Genomic DNA, 20,260 nt, shown 5'->3' on the forward strand with positions numbered 1-20,260 from the left:
GTAAAGACCTGGTTTAAAACCTAACGATACACAATAACACTGTAAAGACCTGGTTTAAAACACGATACACGATAACACTGTAAAGACCTGGTTTAAAACCACACGATTGCACTGTAAAGACCTGGTTTAAAACCACACGATACACGTTTACACTGTAAAGACCTGGTTTAAAACCTAACGATACACGATAACACTGTAAAGACCTGGTTTAAAACCACACGATACATGATTACACTGTAAAGACCTGGTTTAAAACCTAATGATACACGATAACACTGTAAAGACATGGTTTAAAACCTAACGATACACGATAACACTGTAAAGACATGGTTTAAAACCTAACGATACACGATAACACTGTAAAGACCTGGTTTAAAACCTAACGATACACGATAACACTGTAAAGACCTGGTTTAAAACCTAAACACCAGCGTGTAACAATTAAATACCAAATGTTTATTTATGACCATAAAATACACTGTGGTATATTTTGGGTACATACATCCAAAACACTCTAGTTCTACTATACGAAATACTGGAGAGCAGGAGAGAATTGTGACACGGCAGCAGCCAGAGTGAGATGTTCCTTGATGTTTTATTCGGAGTACACAGCACACAGCATACAGCACCTCCGGACGGCCTGATGCCGTCCGTTAGACTGACCAAGTTACATTGAAAATCAACTTGCTTATCAGTTAACAGTTTAACAGTTAACAGTTTACAATACACATTGAACCAGACTGGCCTGTAACCACCCCCCTGGAGAGTAGAATTGGGACCACTGTGGCCTTTTGATCCACTGTCCTAGGTGTGAATGTCCTTTGGGTGTGTCACACAGGAACTGAACTCAAGACAAAAAGCACAAACTACAGTATAATCAAGCCATCACACCTTAGGGGTCCCAGGCCAAGTGCTTGAAGTGAGACAAGCTCTCGGACCGACACCTCCGACAGGATGATAACAGCTAGAAGTCACTCAGGTCTACTGAATGTAAATACACGTACACATTATTGTAGAATTATGGATTTCCAGATTCCACAACACTAGCACACGAGTCACCGCAAACAGATTAGTGTTCTAATTCTAAACACTAAATGACTTTTGATTGTAAAAACTAAACACATAAATGTGTTTTTTAAAAGTGTTACCGGCGATTATACCAACAGGTCGTTTCGAGGAAGCATTCTGATTGGTTGAATCAGCCTTCTAGCCGTGCTTCGAAACCAGCATCATGGAACACCTCATTAAAACAAAGAATTCAGCCGTGTCGTTCTCCCAGAGCGCTGATAGTGAACATGTGCTCACCTGTCAGAGCTGATAGTGAACATTTGCTCATCTGCCAGAGCTGATAGTGAACATCTGCTCACCTGTCAGAGCTGATAGTGAACATGTGCTCACCTGTCAGAGCTGATAGTGAACATGTGCTCACCTGTCAGAGCTGATAGTGAACATCTGCTCACCTGTCAGCGCTGATAGTGAACATGTGCTCACCTGTCAGCGCTGATAGTGAACGTGCTCACCTGCAGCCTCCCTCGTCAGAGCTGATGGTGAACATGTCCTCGTCCTCAGTGTCCTCCGGGCTGTCACCGCTGCGGCGCTGGGCCTTCCTCCTCCTCTTCCTCCTCTTCTTGGTCGTCATCGTCGTGGCGCCCCCGGGCCCCCCGCCGGGCCCCCCTCTGGGCCCCTGGGTGGCCCCGCCCAGCGGCATCATGAGGGCCCCGTCCGAACAGATGGGAGAGGTGGCCAGATAGGACGGAACCACTTCCTGTCCACACAGGAAGAGAGCAGTACGACGTGTCAACTGTACAACGTGTCAAGTATTCACGGGTCTGTCCGTGGACCGTGCGTGCGTGCGTGCGTGCGTGCGTGCATACGTGCGTGCGTGCGTGCGTGCGTGCGTGCCCCCCCGGCCCCGTGACGCCCACCAAATAACCAGAACTACTTAATATTCACCAAAACCAGACCAGAACTCCCACCACGAGACTCGGCAATCAATGAATATGCCTTTACAACCACTCAGTGGTGGAAAGTAACTAAGTACTGTACTTAGTACAATTTTGAGGTATTTGTACTTTACTTGAGTATTTCCAATTTCCAGTACTTTTACTTCTACCCCACTACATCTCAGAGCCAAAATTTGTACTTTTACTTCACTACAATTATTTGAAAACTTTAGTTAGGCTACTAGTTACTTTGGAAATTTAAATTTTGATTAGAAAACATACATTAACCACTTCAACCCTATACATTTCCCTATACATATTTATTTATATGTGTCTATGAATGTATTATTATATCGTACATTATATATATCGCCGTTTCTCTACAAGACATTACTCTATAAGCCATATCTCCAAAACTGGTGGGTCAAACTGAACAACCTGCTTTCATATGACATGTAGTGGAGTAAAAAGTACCATATTTGCCTCTGAGATGTAGTGGAGTAGAAGTTTTGTTTTAGAGGACAAAATAATTATGAAAATTGCAGTAACTACAAAAGCTATAACTCAAAACCCAAGGCAGTAACCTCATGTTGGAGGTCAAGGGTCAAATCAGCCATTCAGATTGTTTTGGGCATGAATACATTTACAATTCAAGTCATATTGTGTATATACCTGGGATGTCCCCCCCCCCCCCCAGGGATGTCCCCCCCCCCCCCCCCAGGGATGTCCCCCCCCCCCCAGGGATGTCCCCACCCCCCCAGGGATGTCCCCCCACCCCCAGGGATGTCCCCCCCCCCCCAGGGATGTCCCCCCACCCCCCCCCCCCCCCCAGGGATGATATGGATATAATATTGATACTAGGGATGTCCCGATCAGGTTTATTGACCCCCGATCCGATTCCGATCATTTGAAAATGACGTGATCGGCCCTGATTTCCGATCACCCGACCTGATCGGTACAACCTCACCTGTAAACCCATTCGGCTGGTTAGTTGAACAACTGTAAAGCCAAAATGATCTCAGTTTCACGTTGAGCGTGTAGTAGAGTAGAGTAGAGTTTATTTATTTTGGTCATTAAAAACAATACAGTGCCTGCTTTGTGTTTTTTTTTTGCAAAAATAAATATTGACCAAAAAGGTGTAGGCTGAAGCCTAAGCTTATTGTGCCTACCCTTCTAACAAATAATTGACTTTCATATGTAAAATAATACAACAAAGCAAACAGAAGGGAGAAAAAAAAAGAAAACAAAACAAATACAAACAAACACAACATAAAACAAAAAAACAAAGCAAAAACAAGAACAAAGACAGACAGGAAAAAAACAGTTAACAGGAACAAGACAAAAAAACAAAACAAACCAAAAACAACAAAAAACAACAAAAACGAAACAAAACAAGAAAACAAAACAAGACATCATATCAATGTTCTATATGTATCTATTGTTTTTGATCTATACAATTTTTTAAATTTATTTATTGTAGTACAATTTTTTAGTTCGTCATCCAGTCCATTCCACAACTTGACCCCTCTGACCGATATGCACCTCTCTTTGGTGTTTATTCTAGCATTTGTTTGTTTGAATATGGCAGTGCCCCTTAGGTTGTAGCGGCTCTCTCTAGGCCAGAACAGCTCTTGGATACAGCTCGGGAGCAGGTGATTGTGTGCCTTGTACATTGTTATTGCGGTATTTAGATCTACTATATCTTGGAGTTTTAAGGTGTTTAGTTGAATAAATAATGGGTTGGTTGGTGCAAAATACTCAGATTGGGTGACAATTCTTATGGCTTTTTTTTTAAGTAGAAAGATTGGCTGGATAGTCGTTTTGTAGTTGTTCCCCCATACCTCCACACAGTAGTTAATGTATGGAAGTACGAGGGAGCAATACAGCATATATAGCGAGTTCTGGTTTAGAATAGGTTTAGCTTTATACATTATAGCAATGGTTTTAGATAATTTTGTCCTTACATTATTTATATGCGATTTCCAATTAAGTTTACTGTCAATAATTAAACCTAGGAATTTATTCTCAAACACTCGTTCAATTTCCACATTGTTTATCATAATTTTAGCCTCTCTGTTAATTGATCTATTACTGAAAATCATGAATTTGGTTTTATTTAGATTTAGTGACAATTTATTTATGTCGAACCATTTCTTTAATATTGTAAGCTCATTTTGTACTGCATCCAAGAGCTGATCCAGGTGTTTTCCTGAGCAGCACAGACTAGTGTCGTCAGCAAACAAGACGCAGCTCATTTGTTTCAATACATCGCAGACGTCATTTATGTACATAATAAATAGCTTTGGACCCAATACAGAGCCCTGTGGGACTCCATATGTGATTTTTTTGCTCTTCAGAATCTACTCCATTCATGTGTACAAATTGTGTTCTGTCGCCAAGGTAGCTCTTTAACCATGAGTTTGCAGTTCCTCTTACACCGTATCTTTCCAATTTTTTTAGTAGTAGTTCATGATGAATAGTGTCAAAGGCCTTTCTGAGGTCAATGAATACCCCTACTGTATATTGTTTGTCATCTACTGCTTTTGATATCTGTTCGACTAGATCTATGACTGCCATTGAAGTGGATCTGTTTGCCCTGAACCCATATTGATGGTTACTTATTAAGTTATGTTTATCTATAAAATTATCAAGTCTGGCCACAAAAAGCTTTTCTAGGATCTTGGAAAATTGTGAGAGCAGAGAGATTGGTCTATAATTTGTGAATTGACATTTTTCGCCGGTTTTGAATATTGGAATGACTTTTGCCGTTTTCATTTTGTTAGGGAAGATGCCGGTTAGGAAGGATTGGTTACATATGTATGTGAGTGGTGTTACTATGGTGTTTATAATATCCTTGACAAGCATCATATCAATATCTGTGTTGTCTGTTGATTTTTTATTTTGGAATTTTTTCACTATTTCTATGATTTCTTTTTCATGTACACGCCTAATAAATATAGAGTATGGATTTTGTCTGATATTTCTTTCAGTTAAGTTGGTAGTATCTCTCGGCTCCACAATCTCTTTTGATAAGTTTGGTCCAACATTTACAAAGAAGTTGTTAAATTCATTGACTATTTCATTAGTTTTATTTAGTATTACATTATCTTTAATAAATTGGTTTGGATATTCTGCTTTTGCTTTACCTTTTTTAATTATACGATTTAGTATTTTCCAAGTACCTTGTATATTGTTTCTGTGGTATTCTAATTGCTTATGATATTACTCCTTTTGTGCCCTTATAATACTTAGTAATTTATTTTTGTATGTTTTATATCTATTTTCTGCATCCTTCGTTCTGTGTTTCATGAATAGTCTATATAGTATGTTTTTCTTTTTGCATGCATTCTCTAGGCCTTTTGTGATCCATGGTTTATCCTGTCTGTTTTTATTCCTGCTTGTAGATGTTTTTAATGGACAGTGCTTATCATATAGTTTAAGTAGGATGGACAGAAAGGCCTCATAGGCTTGGTCTGGGTCCTCAGTGGCATATACCTCATTCCAAGACTGTGCGCTTAGGTCCACCTCAAGGGCAGCCACAGCTCTAGGCGTTCTACATCTAGTCAGTTTGTTGTTTTGTACATTTATATTCGTTTCCTTTTTAAGTAGTTGCTGGAAGATACCAAAGACGGGTAGATGGTCTGTAATGTCATTTATGAGTAATCCTGCTGTGGTTTGGCATTCTATTGCATTTATGAATATATTGTCTATCAGTGTGGCTGTTTCTGCTGTGATTCGACTTGGTTTGGTGATTACAGGGAATAAACTGTTGCTATACATTGTATTGATAAACTCTGTTATTTTATTATTCCCATGGGGGTTCAGAAGGTCGGCATTGAAGTCACCACACACGATATGCAGTTTGTTATTAGTACGTAACATACTTTCTAGTTTTTTGTTGAATGTATCTATACAGGATCCAGGTGTTCTGTATACACAGCTGATAATTATGTTCTTTGATTCTTCCACAGCAATCTCTATAGTTAGACATTCCATAATTCCATCAATGGTTGTTGACATTGCTGGAACTATGTTACATCTCAAAGCTGAATCAACGTATAATGCAACTCCACCTGCCTTTTTATTTGTCCTATCAATTGTGAACAACTCATATCCCTCAATTTCCACATCATAGCCCTTTTCCTTTTCTAGCCAAGTCTCGGATGCAGCAATGACTTTGCATTGAAATGTATGATTGAAAAGGCACCTTCCATACTGAAACCTTTGAATTGATCATCAGTGTAATACTCACAGTTATTATTTACATTATTAAAGAAGTTATTGTCGGGGTCTATGTCATTTTCAAAATCATGCATCTTGTATTCCATGGGGTTGAAGTTTTCCAGATTTAACTTTTCATAGTTAATGTTCGTTTTATGTTTGTAGTCAACCCCACAATTTTCGTTAACAGTTGATTTGAATGTGTGGTCATCAATATCCCAGAAAGGGAACAGGTAATCTTCCTTATTTAGTGTCATTGTTATGAGCAAGGCAGTCCTTGTTTAAAGTATGCACGTAAACGCACACACATAATGTTTGGTTATTTATGGGTGTGCGAGATTTGTACTCATAATGAGAAATTATATATTGGGTCAGATTGATTGGAGATATAAGCAGCTCCTTTAGAGTGGGAGAGCTCAGGTCTCCACATTCCATTCTACAAACATCGGGGGTTTTACGGCCTTCTCCTGTTGTAAGACAGGCCATTATTGACTCCTCTTCACAGGGGAAGTCAACTCAGCTAGAACATACAATAATGAAGTAACCAATCTTTAATTCCTCTTCAATTGTTTAAATGTGTTCTAATAACCTATTATATATTGGGTTGGTAAAAAGGCTAAATGATAAATACCTGTAATAATCTAAACAGTTTAATCTAGGCAGAAGTAGTGGGCATTACAGGGATTGTAATAGGAGCCGGCTGCTGTAGCCAGAGGTGCAGGCAGGATGGTCAGTGGCATATGATTGGCTGAAAGTGTTAGCATGAAGGTGTGACTTCAGTCAGGGCCCACTGTGACTATATGCTGTAGCACAATATTAGAGTTAGATTCACCAATACCATCGAACGTGAACATGTCTAGGCAGAGACCAGCGGTATGTATTTGCTATATATTATATGCTATAAATAGATAATTGTGCATTATTCATAATCGATGTAATATGATGTTTAGATTGTAACCAAGTGTTCTCTCTGTGTTCTTGTCTCCCGATCATTGATTAATTACCATCTGATTAATGATAAGGTAGATTTAAAACCACTTAATGTGCCACTTAATGTGCCACATGATACTGAACTAAGTCTGAGAGTCAACAATGACAAGCTAAGCTTTACCATGATCTGGGAGATTAGAGTGTTCAAATGATAGCTAGAATTCCTACCGACAGAGTCAGGATAGAACCACAGACCAATAGGACCTGTAATCCAGGCCGGGATACTGTATTCATCTTGTGTTGGGGGGAAGTGTGAACAGAACGTGTGATTGTATGATTGTAAGTGTTTATAATTAATATGAATTAATAAAAACCCTATAAAATGCACGTTTGAGTTCATCAAATATAAGCTATCATTGGAGCATTTAGTTCACTGTGCGTGTTAGTCACTTTAACTCTGCCTACTGCATGGGCTGGTCGGAGCCCGGGCACAACATCGCCAAATAACCGAACAGTTTTAAATCGTAGTGCGTCACTGACGTGACTTGAATTAAAACAAGATTTGTACCGTGCGCATCAGCGCACAGTTTTAAATCGTTGCCGGGCGGTTTGAGGCGTAATATAGTCTATAATCTAGACATATTACAGTTTTAAATCGTATGGCCACTAAAGGGCCTAATTTATACAGATTTAAAAGTTTTGTACCGTGCGCTGGGATCAGCGCACAGTTTTACATCGTGGCCGGGCGGTTTGACTCGTAATATAGCCTATAATCTAGACATATTACTAGTTTTAAATCGCTGCGAGCAGCGACTTATACTTTAAAGCGGAATACAGTTAAACTGAGACAGTTTAACATATTCGGTTTTAAAGTGCTGCGCTACTAAAATGCGCAGTTAGCTCGATAAGGCCACTACGAGGCCTACTGTAACCAAATTAAAGTAATTCGCCGCCGTGCGAAAGTTAATTCGCCGCCGTGCGAACTGTTTAAACCATAGAGCCACTAAAGTGCCTAGTTTAAACAGAAAGAAAGTGCCGTACGCTGGGATCAGCGTGCAGCAGCAACACGCGCCCGGGCAATTTAAGATATAATATAGTCTGAACCGAAACCGTTTGACATATTACAGTTTAAGTTGCTACCGCGTTGTAAAGGGCTTTAAATAGCAGTCACTAAAGGGATCTGCAATTTAAAGTTGTTTAATTCAGAATATAGTTCAACTGCGACGGTTTGAACTTATTCGGTTGCCGTGCTGTTTAAACTAAACAGCGTAGATCGGTGTATAGTCACTAAAGTGACCACAATTTATAACAAAAATAAATTACCGTGTGTTGGGACCAGCACACAGAGTTGAATCGTGCCACACTAATAACCACAAGATTAAATCAGACAGAATTGTGCCGAAAGACGGCACCCCGTTTGATTGTGGTTGTCTGTGTGGCTTTATTCAACTGAAATTTAAGCCGTGCGTTGAAGGCAGCGCATGTGAATGCGATGCCGCGGTTGTTGCGAACGCAGTGAGCACTAACTATGAGACCTAGCAGAACATGTCTGTGTGTCTGTCTGTCTGTGTGTGTGTGTGTCACACTGTAACACCACCCGCCCGCCACCAGAGGGCGAAGCTGTATCACACACAAAAAACACACACACACACACACACACACACACACACACACACACACACACACACACACACACACACAAAAAAAAACGTAACTTTAAAAAAAAACTTAACTTAAAAAAAAAACCTTACAAAACAAAAACAAAAACCACACACGCACGTACACATACACACACTAACGTAAACGTAACTTAAAAAAACATCTTAAAAAAAGAAAAAAAAGAGAACTTAAAAAAAAACCTTAAAAAAGTACGTAATTTATTCTAATTGTTGTTATTGCAATTTACGAGCTGCGTTCGCTTCCCGCGTTCGCGCGTCTTACTTGTTAGTATCCATAGGATTAAATCAAACTATAAATGCTGCCGTGACGGCATGCCGTTTTGATTTGTGCTACTAACTAAGCGGCACCGTTAAACTGTTTTCATGTGGGTATGGGTCCATGTGAAGGACAGCTGTTAAAACCGTAAGCCACAAAAGTGACTGCGGGTTTAACAATAGTTTGGGAGTCATTGTTCGATAAGGCAGAGTTCTAATCGACGGTCAGTTTAGGAAACTGATTAATAAGACTATTTGTAACCAAACGTAAAGTTTAATTGAGACCGGTTAAGACACCGGTCGTTTAAACCAAGAGGTGCTTTTGTACTAACCTTTCCTGCTGGGTGCTGAGACCGCACCAAGGAGAACAGCAGTTTAGTGCATGTGAGGGGGGGGGAAATTCCTCATTCCCACTGTCATGCAAATGTCCCAATGTGTCACTGGAGTGACAGGGGGACTGGTACTTACTGCGGCGGTATAATCTACCATAGTCGTAATTAATAGCGGTGTAATCCACCGAGCATTCCGTGTGATCCACGATGCTAATGAATGATAAATGTTTAGAACAAAATAGGGTTTTAAACTCAGCGTTAAAGGCGATGTAATAATCTTACCAGTCAATAATGTTTAACGCTGAAAGCGTGCTTTGAAGTGCGCATAAAGGAAGGGCGTGTCTATAATAACTGTTGCGTGACGCATCTAGCAAAACCTGTGATCCAGGTTTACGGAAGGCTATAGAGTTTGACCGCCCACGGCCAATATAAATCTATATACTTATATTATATATAATCTATATAATATAAAAAAGGTTTATTTGGTGAAGGTATTAACAGGGAAGTATGGGCTTCTCTGAGTACAAATAATAGGCACATTTGTTGTGTCAGAGTCCGCTAATTAAAGCTGGGCAAAAAACTAACCATTTACTTGAGTGAATGAATGATTTGTGAAGTCGACTAAACCACTAACCCAGTCCAATTAGTTCCTGTACTGTTTGTTAAGGGGAGGGACAGAGGGGGTGGAAAAATGGCTTCTTTAAACGAGCTAAAGATACAGAGCTCACAGGCTCAAGCTATGTTTGATAGTACAACCTATAGGGTGGATCTTTGTATTGACAAGGGTTCATTCAGTGAGATAACTGAAAGTTTTGCTGAGCTGGACAGGGCGATGGACGATGTGATAGACGCGTCGTCAGATTACGAGATGATCCTTCAGGAACAAAACGAAGATAGACTCGCACACATAGAAAATGAATTACTGAATTTATGTATTAAACAGTACAACAGTGAAAGATACCGTGTAATCAGGGCTGCTATCTGTCAGGAGGAAGGCAGGGTAGCCAAAGGTGTCGTCACAGCAGGGTGCCACCAGATAGGCCTCTGTGAGTTTCCTGCAGAAAGCAGGAACAAAGGAGCCCCAAAGGAGAGGGGCATACCAAAGCCCGCAGAAGAAGCAGCGCCGTGGGGAGACGGATGTGACATCCAGCCTACCGTGCCAGCGGGGACCGAGTCGACCACCCCAGAGGGGCGAGGAGAGGACACGGTGCCAGGGCGAAGAGACGGGTCAGCTACCAGCCATCCAGGCTGGGAGCAGATGGAGCCTGTCACAACGGAGGAGCCTGGTGCCTGCAGTATCCATGCAGGGAAGCCAGAGCCCTCTACCGTGGGCAACGAACCCACGACAGGACAAGCCCTCAGTCAGTACCGTAGCAGGCCAAGAGCGGCTACGGGCAGAGCTGAGGGAACCGACGAGAACCACACAGTTCCGCAGCCTTCGACAGAGGAGGAATGGCCGAACATCGAAGTGGGACCGACAGCAGCAGCAGAGCTGTCAACAGGAGCGGAACAGGTGAGCAACCTTCCAGAGGAACTGGAGGCTGCCTACGCCTCACCGTTCATCATCAGAGCCATGCCCGCAAACGTCGTGGGCAAGGCCGACGAGTCATCGATCCTCATCACCACAGAAACGCCGAGCGTGATTGGTGGCATTGCCATCATATGTCGACGCGTTCAAGAGGCGGTGGGGGAGGAGCATGACACACACACCAAGCACCCTGGGGTGACTTTCGTGAGGGGTCCCGTGAGGGGTCCAGGCGAGCCAGAGACCGGTCCGGTCTTGAAATTTGGGTGTGGTTATGAAACGACACATCTGCCGACGCATCTGTTGGGCAGAAATTGCTTTGATAAGAACAAGGCCACAATAACGCCTTTTCTGATTGATCCTGAAAAAGGAACGAGACCATGGAAGAACGCTTTCATGCCAGCGAGATCAGAACTGGGTCAGAAAGAGTAGCATGTGAAATGCTTCTCTACCCATTTTGTTCCTACAGCAGGGAACATTTGGGGCTTCAGTGACAACCAAGATGTCACACAAAGAGCACACACACACACACACACACACACACACACACACACACGCACGCACACACACACTCACACACGAGATGTGTGTCTGATCTGTGCATAATAAATGTGATGATGTATGTGGGTTCATTATATCTGTACAATACCAAAGTAGCAGATAAGTGGATTTAATTTGTGCCAATTAAGTCCTTATGGACAATGGACAAATGTGAAAGAATGCTGGTAAAAATGATTAAGTTTCCTTCGATTGGGAGGGGGGAACACTGTCTCTCAAAGTGCAAGTGGGTTTTGTGCGTGAGCGCGTATGCGCGCACGCACGCACAAACTAACACACACACACAAGCACAAAGACTGCATGTGTGAAAGACACAGAATGTGGTTAAATATTGCAAGGATTTGCAATTTTCAATTGGGTTGCTTTTGGTAAAAGTCAAAGTAAAAAATCCAAAAAGTCAAATGACACCAAGTTGTTGAGATGCAAAATCGATTATTTTGTTAAAATCACAATTTGAGGTTCCTAATACGGTGACAAAATACTAAGACAAGTTTGTGATCATGATTGGTTAGGAAACAACCAGGGGTAATAAACTGCATTGTTTAAACTTTGTTAACCAACTGGGCCCATTCTGCAACCAAAGAGTCGTTTGCAGAGGTGGGGGAGCACGGGAAGAATGTTTCTTAAGATAAGGGACCAGTCTTGTGTGGAAAATAAACCGTCTTCTTCCTCAAAACAAGGGGGTTGTTTAGATAAGTCTGAACCTTTGTCCGGGCAAACAGCCATAAGATTAAACGGACAGAGGTGACCAAAAGTTCATGTCAGTTAGGTGACCCCTAACTGACATGACAGGATGCATCCTACAAAAGTGGAGATGCACTGTATCACATTATTACAAGTATACATAAGTTTGATTAGCTGTAACTGAATTTAATACTTAAGGGTGCGGTGGGATAATTACAAAAAATGTCCACGATATCGTCGCATGTAAACCTTTTATTATTTTCATTGTTTTATTGATTTATGCAGTTAATAGGTTGTGTTTTATTTTAATGTGTTTTTCAAAGTTGTATAATGTTATAACTTCAGTATGTGGATCCAGTATTATTTAACAGGTTCCGAAATTACTAAAAATGGCATGCGCCCAAATATCAAAAAATAATATTTCCGAAAAAAAATTAATATCAAAAATAATCTGTCAGTTTATGAAAAATGAATATCCATATCAATTTGCATCACTGACGTGAGGGGTGTTTGGTTATTTATGGGTGTGCGAGATTTGTACTCATAATGAGAAATTATATATTGGGTCAGATTGATTGGAGATATAAGCAGCTCCTTTAGAGTGGGAGAGCTCAGGTCCCCACATTCCATTCTACAAACATCGGGGGTTTTACGGCCTTCTCCTGTTGTAAGACAGGCCATTATTGACTCCTCTTCACAGGGGAAGTCAACTCAGCTAGAACATTCGATTATTTTGTTAAAATCACAATTTGAGGTTCCTAACACGGTGACAAAATACTAAGACAAGTTTGTGATCATGATTGGTTAGGAAACAACCAGGGGTAATAAACTGCATTGTTTAAACTTTGTTAACCAACTGGGCCCATTCTGCAACCAAAGAGTCGTTTGCAGAGGTGGGGGAGCACGGGAAGAATGTTTCTTAAGATAAGGGACCAGTCTTGTGTGGAAAATAAACCGTCTTCTTCCTCAAAACAAGGGGGTTGTTTAGATAAGTCTGAACCTTTGTCCGGGCAAACAGCCATAAGATTAAACGGACAGAGGTGACCAAAAGTTCATGTCAGTTAGGTGACCCCTAACTGACATGACAGGATGCATCCTACAAAAGTGGAGATGCACTGTATCACATTATTACAAGTATACATAAGTTTGATTAGCTGTAACTGAATTTAATACTTAAGGGTGCGGTGGGATAATTACAAAAAATGTCCACGATATCGTCGCATGTAAACCTTTTATTATTTTCATTGTTTTATTGATTTATGCAGTTAATAGGTTGTGTTTTATTTTAATGTGTTTTTCAAAGTTGTATAATGTTATAACTTCAGTATGTGGATCCAGTATTATTTAACAGGTTCCGAAATTACTAAAAATGGCATGCGCCCAAATATCAAAAAATAATATTTCCGAAACAAAATTAATATCAAAAAGAATCTGTCAGTTTATGAAAAATGAATATCCATATCAATTTTCATCACTGACGTGAGGGATGTTTGGTTATTTATGGGTGTGCGAGATTTGTACTCATAATGAGAAATTATATATTGGGTCAGATTGATTGGAGATATAAGCAGCTCCTTTAGAGTGGGAGAGCTCAGGTCCCCACATTCCATTCTACAAACATCGGGGGTTTTACTGCCTTCTCCTGTTGTAAGACAGGCCATTATTGACTCCTCTTCACAGGGGAAGTCAACTCAGCTAGAACATACAATAATGAAGTAACCAATCTTTAATTCCTCTTCAATTGTTTAAATGTGTTCTAATAACCTATTATATATTGGGTTGGTAAAAAGGCTAAATGATAAATACCTGTAATAATCTAAACAGTTTAATCTAGGCAGAAGTAGTGGGCATTACAGGGATTGTAATAGGAGCCGGCTGCTGTAGCCAGAGGTGCAGGCAGGATGGTCAGTGGCATATGATTGGCTGAAAGTGTTAGCATGAAGGTGTGACTTCAGTCAGGGCCCACTGTGACTATATGCTGTAGCACAATATTAGAGTTAGATTCACCAATACCATCGAACGTGAACATGTCTAGGCAGAGACCAGCGGTATGTATTTGCTATATATTATATGCTATAAATAGATAATTGTGCATTATTCATAATCGATGTAATATGATGTTTAGATTGTAACCAAGTGTTCTCTCTGTGTTCTTGTCTCCCGATCATTGATTAATTACCATCTGATTAATGATAAGGTAGATTTAAAACCACTTAATGTGCCACTTAATGTGCCACATGATACTGAACTAAGTCTGAGAGTCAACAATGACAAGCTAAGCTTTACCATGATCTGGGAGATTAGAGTGTTCAAATGATAGCTAGAATTCCTACCGACAGAGTCAGGATAGAACCACAGACCAATAGGACCTGTAATCCAGGCCGGGATACTGTATTCATCTTGTGTTGGGGGGAAGTGTGAACAGAACGTGTGAATGTATGATTGTAAGTGTTTATAATTAATATGAATTAATAAAAACCCTATAAAATGCACGTTTGAGTTCATCAAATATAAGCTATCATTGGAGCATTTAGTTCACTGTGCGTGTTAGTCACTTTAACTCTGCCTACTGCATGGGCTGGTCGGAGCCCGGGCACAACATCGCCAAATAACCGAACACATAATCTCCCATGAAGCCACCGGTCCAGCACGAAAGGCACCTGCACGTACATGCGCACGCACGCACGCACGCACACACACGCAGCCATATTGTATGTCCAACAAAAGGAAAAAAGGAGGAAGCTAAAAGAAGAAATAATGATCATTACTGTATCAAGCCAGTCCAAAAGGGGGGAAAAAAGCGCAGAGTCATATGTCCACCACTCAGCCTCTAAGTCCATCAAAAAATAAACAAGCAGCTGGGGTGCGTGCATCTTAGATCTATCCAATAGGCAAAGTTCCATGCAGTTATACTGCTCTCTGACTTTGTATCGAGCAGAATGGGTTTACACGTCTTCATGCAGGGTTAAAACCAAATGGACCCTCCCTCCAGGGGATTGTTGGCATTGATAATACCTCCTGGTTCTCCTGGACATTGATAATACCTCCTGGTTCTCCTGGACATTGATAATACCTCCTGGTTCTCCTGGACATTGATAATACCTCCTGGTTCTCCTGGACATTGATAATACCTCCTGGTCTTCTGTCTCCTGGACAAAGAAAGCCTCTCCGTTCTCTCCCAGCTTCATGTGGAGGTCCACTGGTTCCCCGTTGATCTCCATGTCGACCTGGAGAGACCAGAGCAGAGCAGATGAGGTAGGACCAGGGGACATGCAGAGACCAGGGGACATGCAGAGACAAGGGGACATGCAGAGACCAGGGGACAGACCAGGGGACGTGCAGAGACCAGGGGACATGCAGAGACCAGGGGACGTGCAGAGACCAGGGGACATGCAGAGACCAGGGGACATGCAGAGACCAGGGGACAGACCAGGGGACATGCAGAGACCAGGGGACAGACCAGGGGACATGCAGAGACCAGGGGACAGACCAGGGGACATGCAGAGACCAGGGGACATGCAGAGACCAGGGGACATGCAGAGACCAGGGGACGTGCAGAGACCAGGGGACATGCAGAGACCAGGGGACATGCAGAGACCAGGGGACATGCAGAGACCAGGGGACAGACCAGGGGACATGCAGAGACCAGGGGACGTGCAGAGACCAGGGGACATGCAGAGACAAGGGGACATGCAGAGACCAGGGGACAGACCAGGGGACGTGCAGAGACCAGGGGACGGACCAGGGGACATGCAGAGACCAGGGGACGTGCAGAGACCAGGGGACATGCAGAGACCAGGGGACATGCAGAGACCAGGGGACGTGCAGAGACCAGGGGACATGCAGAGACCAGGGGACAGACCAGGGGACATGCAGAGACCAGGGGACATGCAGAGACCAGGGGACAGGCAGAGACCAGGGGACAGGCAGAGACCAGGGGACAGGCAGAGACCAGGGGACATGCAGAGACCAGGGGACATGCAGAGACCAGGGGACAGGCAGAGACCAGGGGACAGGCAGAGACCAGGGGACAGGCAGAGACCAGGGGACATGCAGAGACCAGGGGACAGACCAGGGGACAGACCAGGGGACGTGCAGAGAGAGTTAGAGAGGCAGGGGGGCTGACATCCCGTAAGACGACACTTTTGGACAAAAATAGCGAAAATAGCAGATCTACAAATCCTCGCATGTATGCGCTCATGCAAAACACTGTTTAAATGGCTTAAGCATCTAACTTGCAACATTGTTTTTAATTGCTTGTAAAGTTGGAAATCTCCTACTAATTTCATATGACACAAAGACACATCGTTGTCATTCGTTGATCCTATTCCTTTTTTTCTTTTCTTTTTTTACATGTAGCCCATATACATACAGTTTTATATTAACATTTTAGGAGTGAATACATATGTTTAGATGCCTGTGACAGCCTCTCAGCTGGTCAAACAATGCTGCTCTGCCGTTCTGCGACAGAAAAACAGGTGAGGACAAAGCGTACGACAGCTCCCGACCAGACGTGATTTTTGTCCTGGCACACGGTCAAGTTCAAGGTTTTGCGGAAATGGTAAATGCCGAAAATTTAGGTAATTTCTGCGTGCACCCGTATTTTGGCGTACGCCGAGTTGATAAATGAGGGCCTAACTCTGGGGGAGCCCAGAGGGATCGAAGTTCGAACTGGCAACCTTGTGGTTCCCATCCGGCCACTCTACCGCTGAACCACTGCTTCCCATATACATACTATATTAAAGTACAGTGTTTCCTTACCAGCAGACGCTCTTAATCCAGAGCGATTTATATTTAAAATTAATTTGCTGCCATCTAGTGTTCAAAAAGTTTGACCGCTTCAATTCTTCAGTTTGACCGAGCAATGCTAAGAGGTAAACAGACCTGTTGCTGAAGGAGGAGGGCTATGCTAGCCGGAGCAATGCTAAGAGGTAAACAGACCTGTTGCTGAAGGAGGAGGGCTATGCTAGCCGGAGCAATGCTAAGAGGTAAACAGACCGACCGCGCGTTTCATATATGGATTAAACATATGTCTACGCTTATAAACATAGTTGGCAAGACAATAATTAAGCAAGAACAAAGAATAAAAAAGCACAGCAATACATCAAATACATACGAAGTAGTTATCAGTAATCATACGTAAGCTAAGAGCGTAACAGTAGTTATCAGTAATCATACGTAAGCTAAGAGCGTAACAGTAGTTATCAGTAATCATACGTAAGCTAAGAGCGTAACAGTAGTTATCAGTAATCATACGTAAGCTAAGAGCGTAACAGTAGTTATCAGTAATCATACGTAAGCTAAGAGCGTAACAGTAGTTATCAGTAATCATACGTAAGCTAAGAGCGTAACAGTAGTTATCAGTAATCATACGTAAGCTAAGAGCGTAACAGTAGTTATCAGTAATCATACGTAAGCTAAGAGCGTAACAGTAGTTATCAGTAATCATACGTAAGCTAAGAGCGTAACAGTAGTTATCAGTAATCATACGTAAGCTAAGAGCGTAACAGTAGTTATCAGTAATCATACGTAAGCTAAGAGCGTAACAGTAGTTATCAGTAATCATACGTAAGCTAAGAGCGTAACAGTAGTTATCAGTAATCATACGTAAGCTAAGAGCGTAACAGTAGTTATCAGTAATCATACGTAAGCTAAGAGCGTAACAGTAGTTATCAGTAATCATACGTAAGCTAAGAGCGTAACAGTAGTTATCAGTAATCATACGTAAGCTAAGAGCGTAACAGTAGTTATCAGTAATCATACGTAAGCTAAGAGCGTAACAGTAGTTATCAGTAATCATATGTAAGCTAAGAGCGTAACAGTAGTTATCAGTAATCATACGTAAGCTAAGAGCGTAACAGTAGTTATCAGTAATCATACGTAAGCTAAGAGCGTAACAGTGGAAAATCTATATAATGAAACTATGCATATATATATATATATATATATAGCACTGTATATATATATATATATATATATATATATATATATATATATATATACAGTGCTATGTTTACATGAAATGCTATAAGTCTACATAAACTGCTCTCTAAAGGTGTCCTTACACTAGCCGATTTGTTTCAATCTGAAATCTGATAGCACCACACACTACAGGATAATCGGGCCCGATTATTTTATCCGATTATTTTATACTGTGGTCTCGTGAATATAGTCCATATAGCCGAATTTGCAATATTCTGTCAATAATTAGACTATACATTTTGGTCACTGTGCTAATTTGAGATGCAGGTTAAGTGAGACACATTGTCTAGTCAGAAGAGCTTGGTCTGGGGGTCTTCCTTTACTAAGAGGTCCTCAGCCAAGTACCCTGTGGCCAGGCATTGTGCTTTACTGTTTGAAGCCGTGCCAGGTGTGGGAGAAATTTAGCATTCTATTGTCTCACAGAAACCTTCGGGATGTTTCTGAGAGACCACTTGCTATATCTCTGCCATATGTTGATTAAGTATGTAAATCTTAACCCCACCCCGAATTCAATGTGAAAATATATGTTGTCATGTGTTTTCAGACTGCGGCGGAAGATTGGGAGAGTCTGCAGTTCTGATTGCAAATGGGAAGTGCATAATAAAGTCCAGAGTTTCCTTACCACTTTCTCGCGCGACCGCAGCACGCCCAGCTTTCCGAAGCGCACGTGGAAGGGCGAGCACTGCAGCGAGCCGTCGGGCTGGCGCACCACCATGACGTCGATGCTCCCTGACAGCGTGGCTGGGTTGAGGCCGCGGTACAGCTCCTTCACCTGCAATACACATGGTACACATGGTACACTTGGTACATGGTACATATGGTACACATGGTACACATGGTACATGGTACATATGGTACACATGGTACATGGTACATATGGTGTACATGGTACATATGGTACACATGGTACACATTGTGCACATGGTACATGGTACACATGATACACATGGTACATATGGTGCACATGGTACATGTTGTACACATGTTACACATGGTACACATGGTACACATGGTACATGGTACACGTGGTACACGTGGTACACATGGTACACATGGTGCACATGGTACATGTGACACATTGTACACATTGTACACATGGTACACATGGTACATGTGACACATTGTACATGTGGTACACATGGTACACATGGTACATGTGGTACACATGGTACACATGGTACATGTGGTACACATGGTACACATGGTACACATGGTACACATGGTACACCTGGTACACGTGGTACACATGGTACACATGGTACATATTGTACACATGGTACATGGTGCACATGGTACATATAATAATAATAATAATAAAACTTTATTTGTATAGCACCTTTCATGACATGAAATGCAGCTCAAAGTGCTTTACACAAAAAAGAAAAGAAAAGCAGGGCATAAACAATACAGTGAGGACATGAATAATTTTTTTTTTTAAAAGACAGATAAATCAATTAAAAGCAAGGGTGTAAAAGTGGGTCTTGAGCTGAGCTTTAAAAATGTCTACAGAGGCTGCCTGTCGAAGGTACAGTGGGAGTTTGTTCCACGCCGTCGGCCCGTAGAAGCAAAAAGCTGCTTCCCCGTATTTTTTAGTTGCCATTTTTTTAGGCAAAGCGAGCAGGCCAGCAGTAGAAGACCTTAGGGGGCGGTTTGGGACATATTTCGGCAGGCAGTCATGTAGGTAGGAAGGTGCGAGACCATTGAGAGCTTTATAAACAAGTAAAATAATTTTAAAATCAATCCTAAAAACAACCGGAAGCCAGTGCAATGAGGCCAAGACTGGAGTAATATGTTCTCTCATCTTAGTTCTAGTTAAGACTCTGGCTGCTGCATTTTGGACAAGTTGTAATCTGTCAGTTGATTTCTTAGGCAATCCAGAAAAAAGTGCATTGCAGTAATCAAGCCGAGAAAAAACAAAGGCGTGGATTAGCGTTTTTGCATCGTCCAGTGACAAATAGGCTCTGATTCGTGCAATATTTCTAAGATGAAAAAAGGCAATCTTGGTAACATGATTAATGTGTGAATTAAAATTCAGTTCAGAATCAATAGTGATCCCCAAGTTCTTTACTGTACTGTTACTTTCTACAGTCAGGTTGCCAAGTCTGCTTTTTATCGATTCTTTCTGCTCACTAGAACCGATTATGAGAACTT

The 20,260-nt window shown here is 41.8% G+C and overlaps 1 protein-coding gene across 1 annotated transcript in view; it reads right to left on the bottom strand.

Moving 5' to 3' along the window:
• Nucleotides 1–19,188, bottom strand: part of LOC306918927 (phosphatidate phosphatase LPIN1-like) — a gene marked incomplete at both ends in the record, with an annotated part of 88,160 nt that extends 68,972 nt beyond the window's left edge. The window contains 4 exons of the mRNA XM_079531764.1: nt 1,521–1,765; nt 15,259–15,354; nt 18,732–18,881; nt 19,126–19,188. Of these exons, the coding sequence (XP_079387890.1) occupies nt 1,521–1,765; nt 15,259–15,354; nt 18,732–18,881; nt 19,126–19,188 (554 nt within the window). The remainder of the gene's footprint in view (nt 1–1,520; nt 1,766–15,258; nt 15,355–18,731; nt 18,882–19,125) is intronic.
• Between the last annotated feature and the right edge of the window lie 1,072 nt (nt 19,189–20,260).

Source organism: Electrona antarctica, assembly GCF_951216825.1.
Source record: "Electrona antarctica genome assembly, contig: scaffold_261, whole genome shotgun sequence".
In the NCBI taxonomy this organism is placed as follows: Eukaryota; Metazoa; Chordata; class Actinopteri; order Myctophiformes; family Myctophidae; genus Electrona; species Electrona antarctica.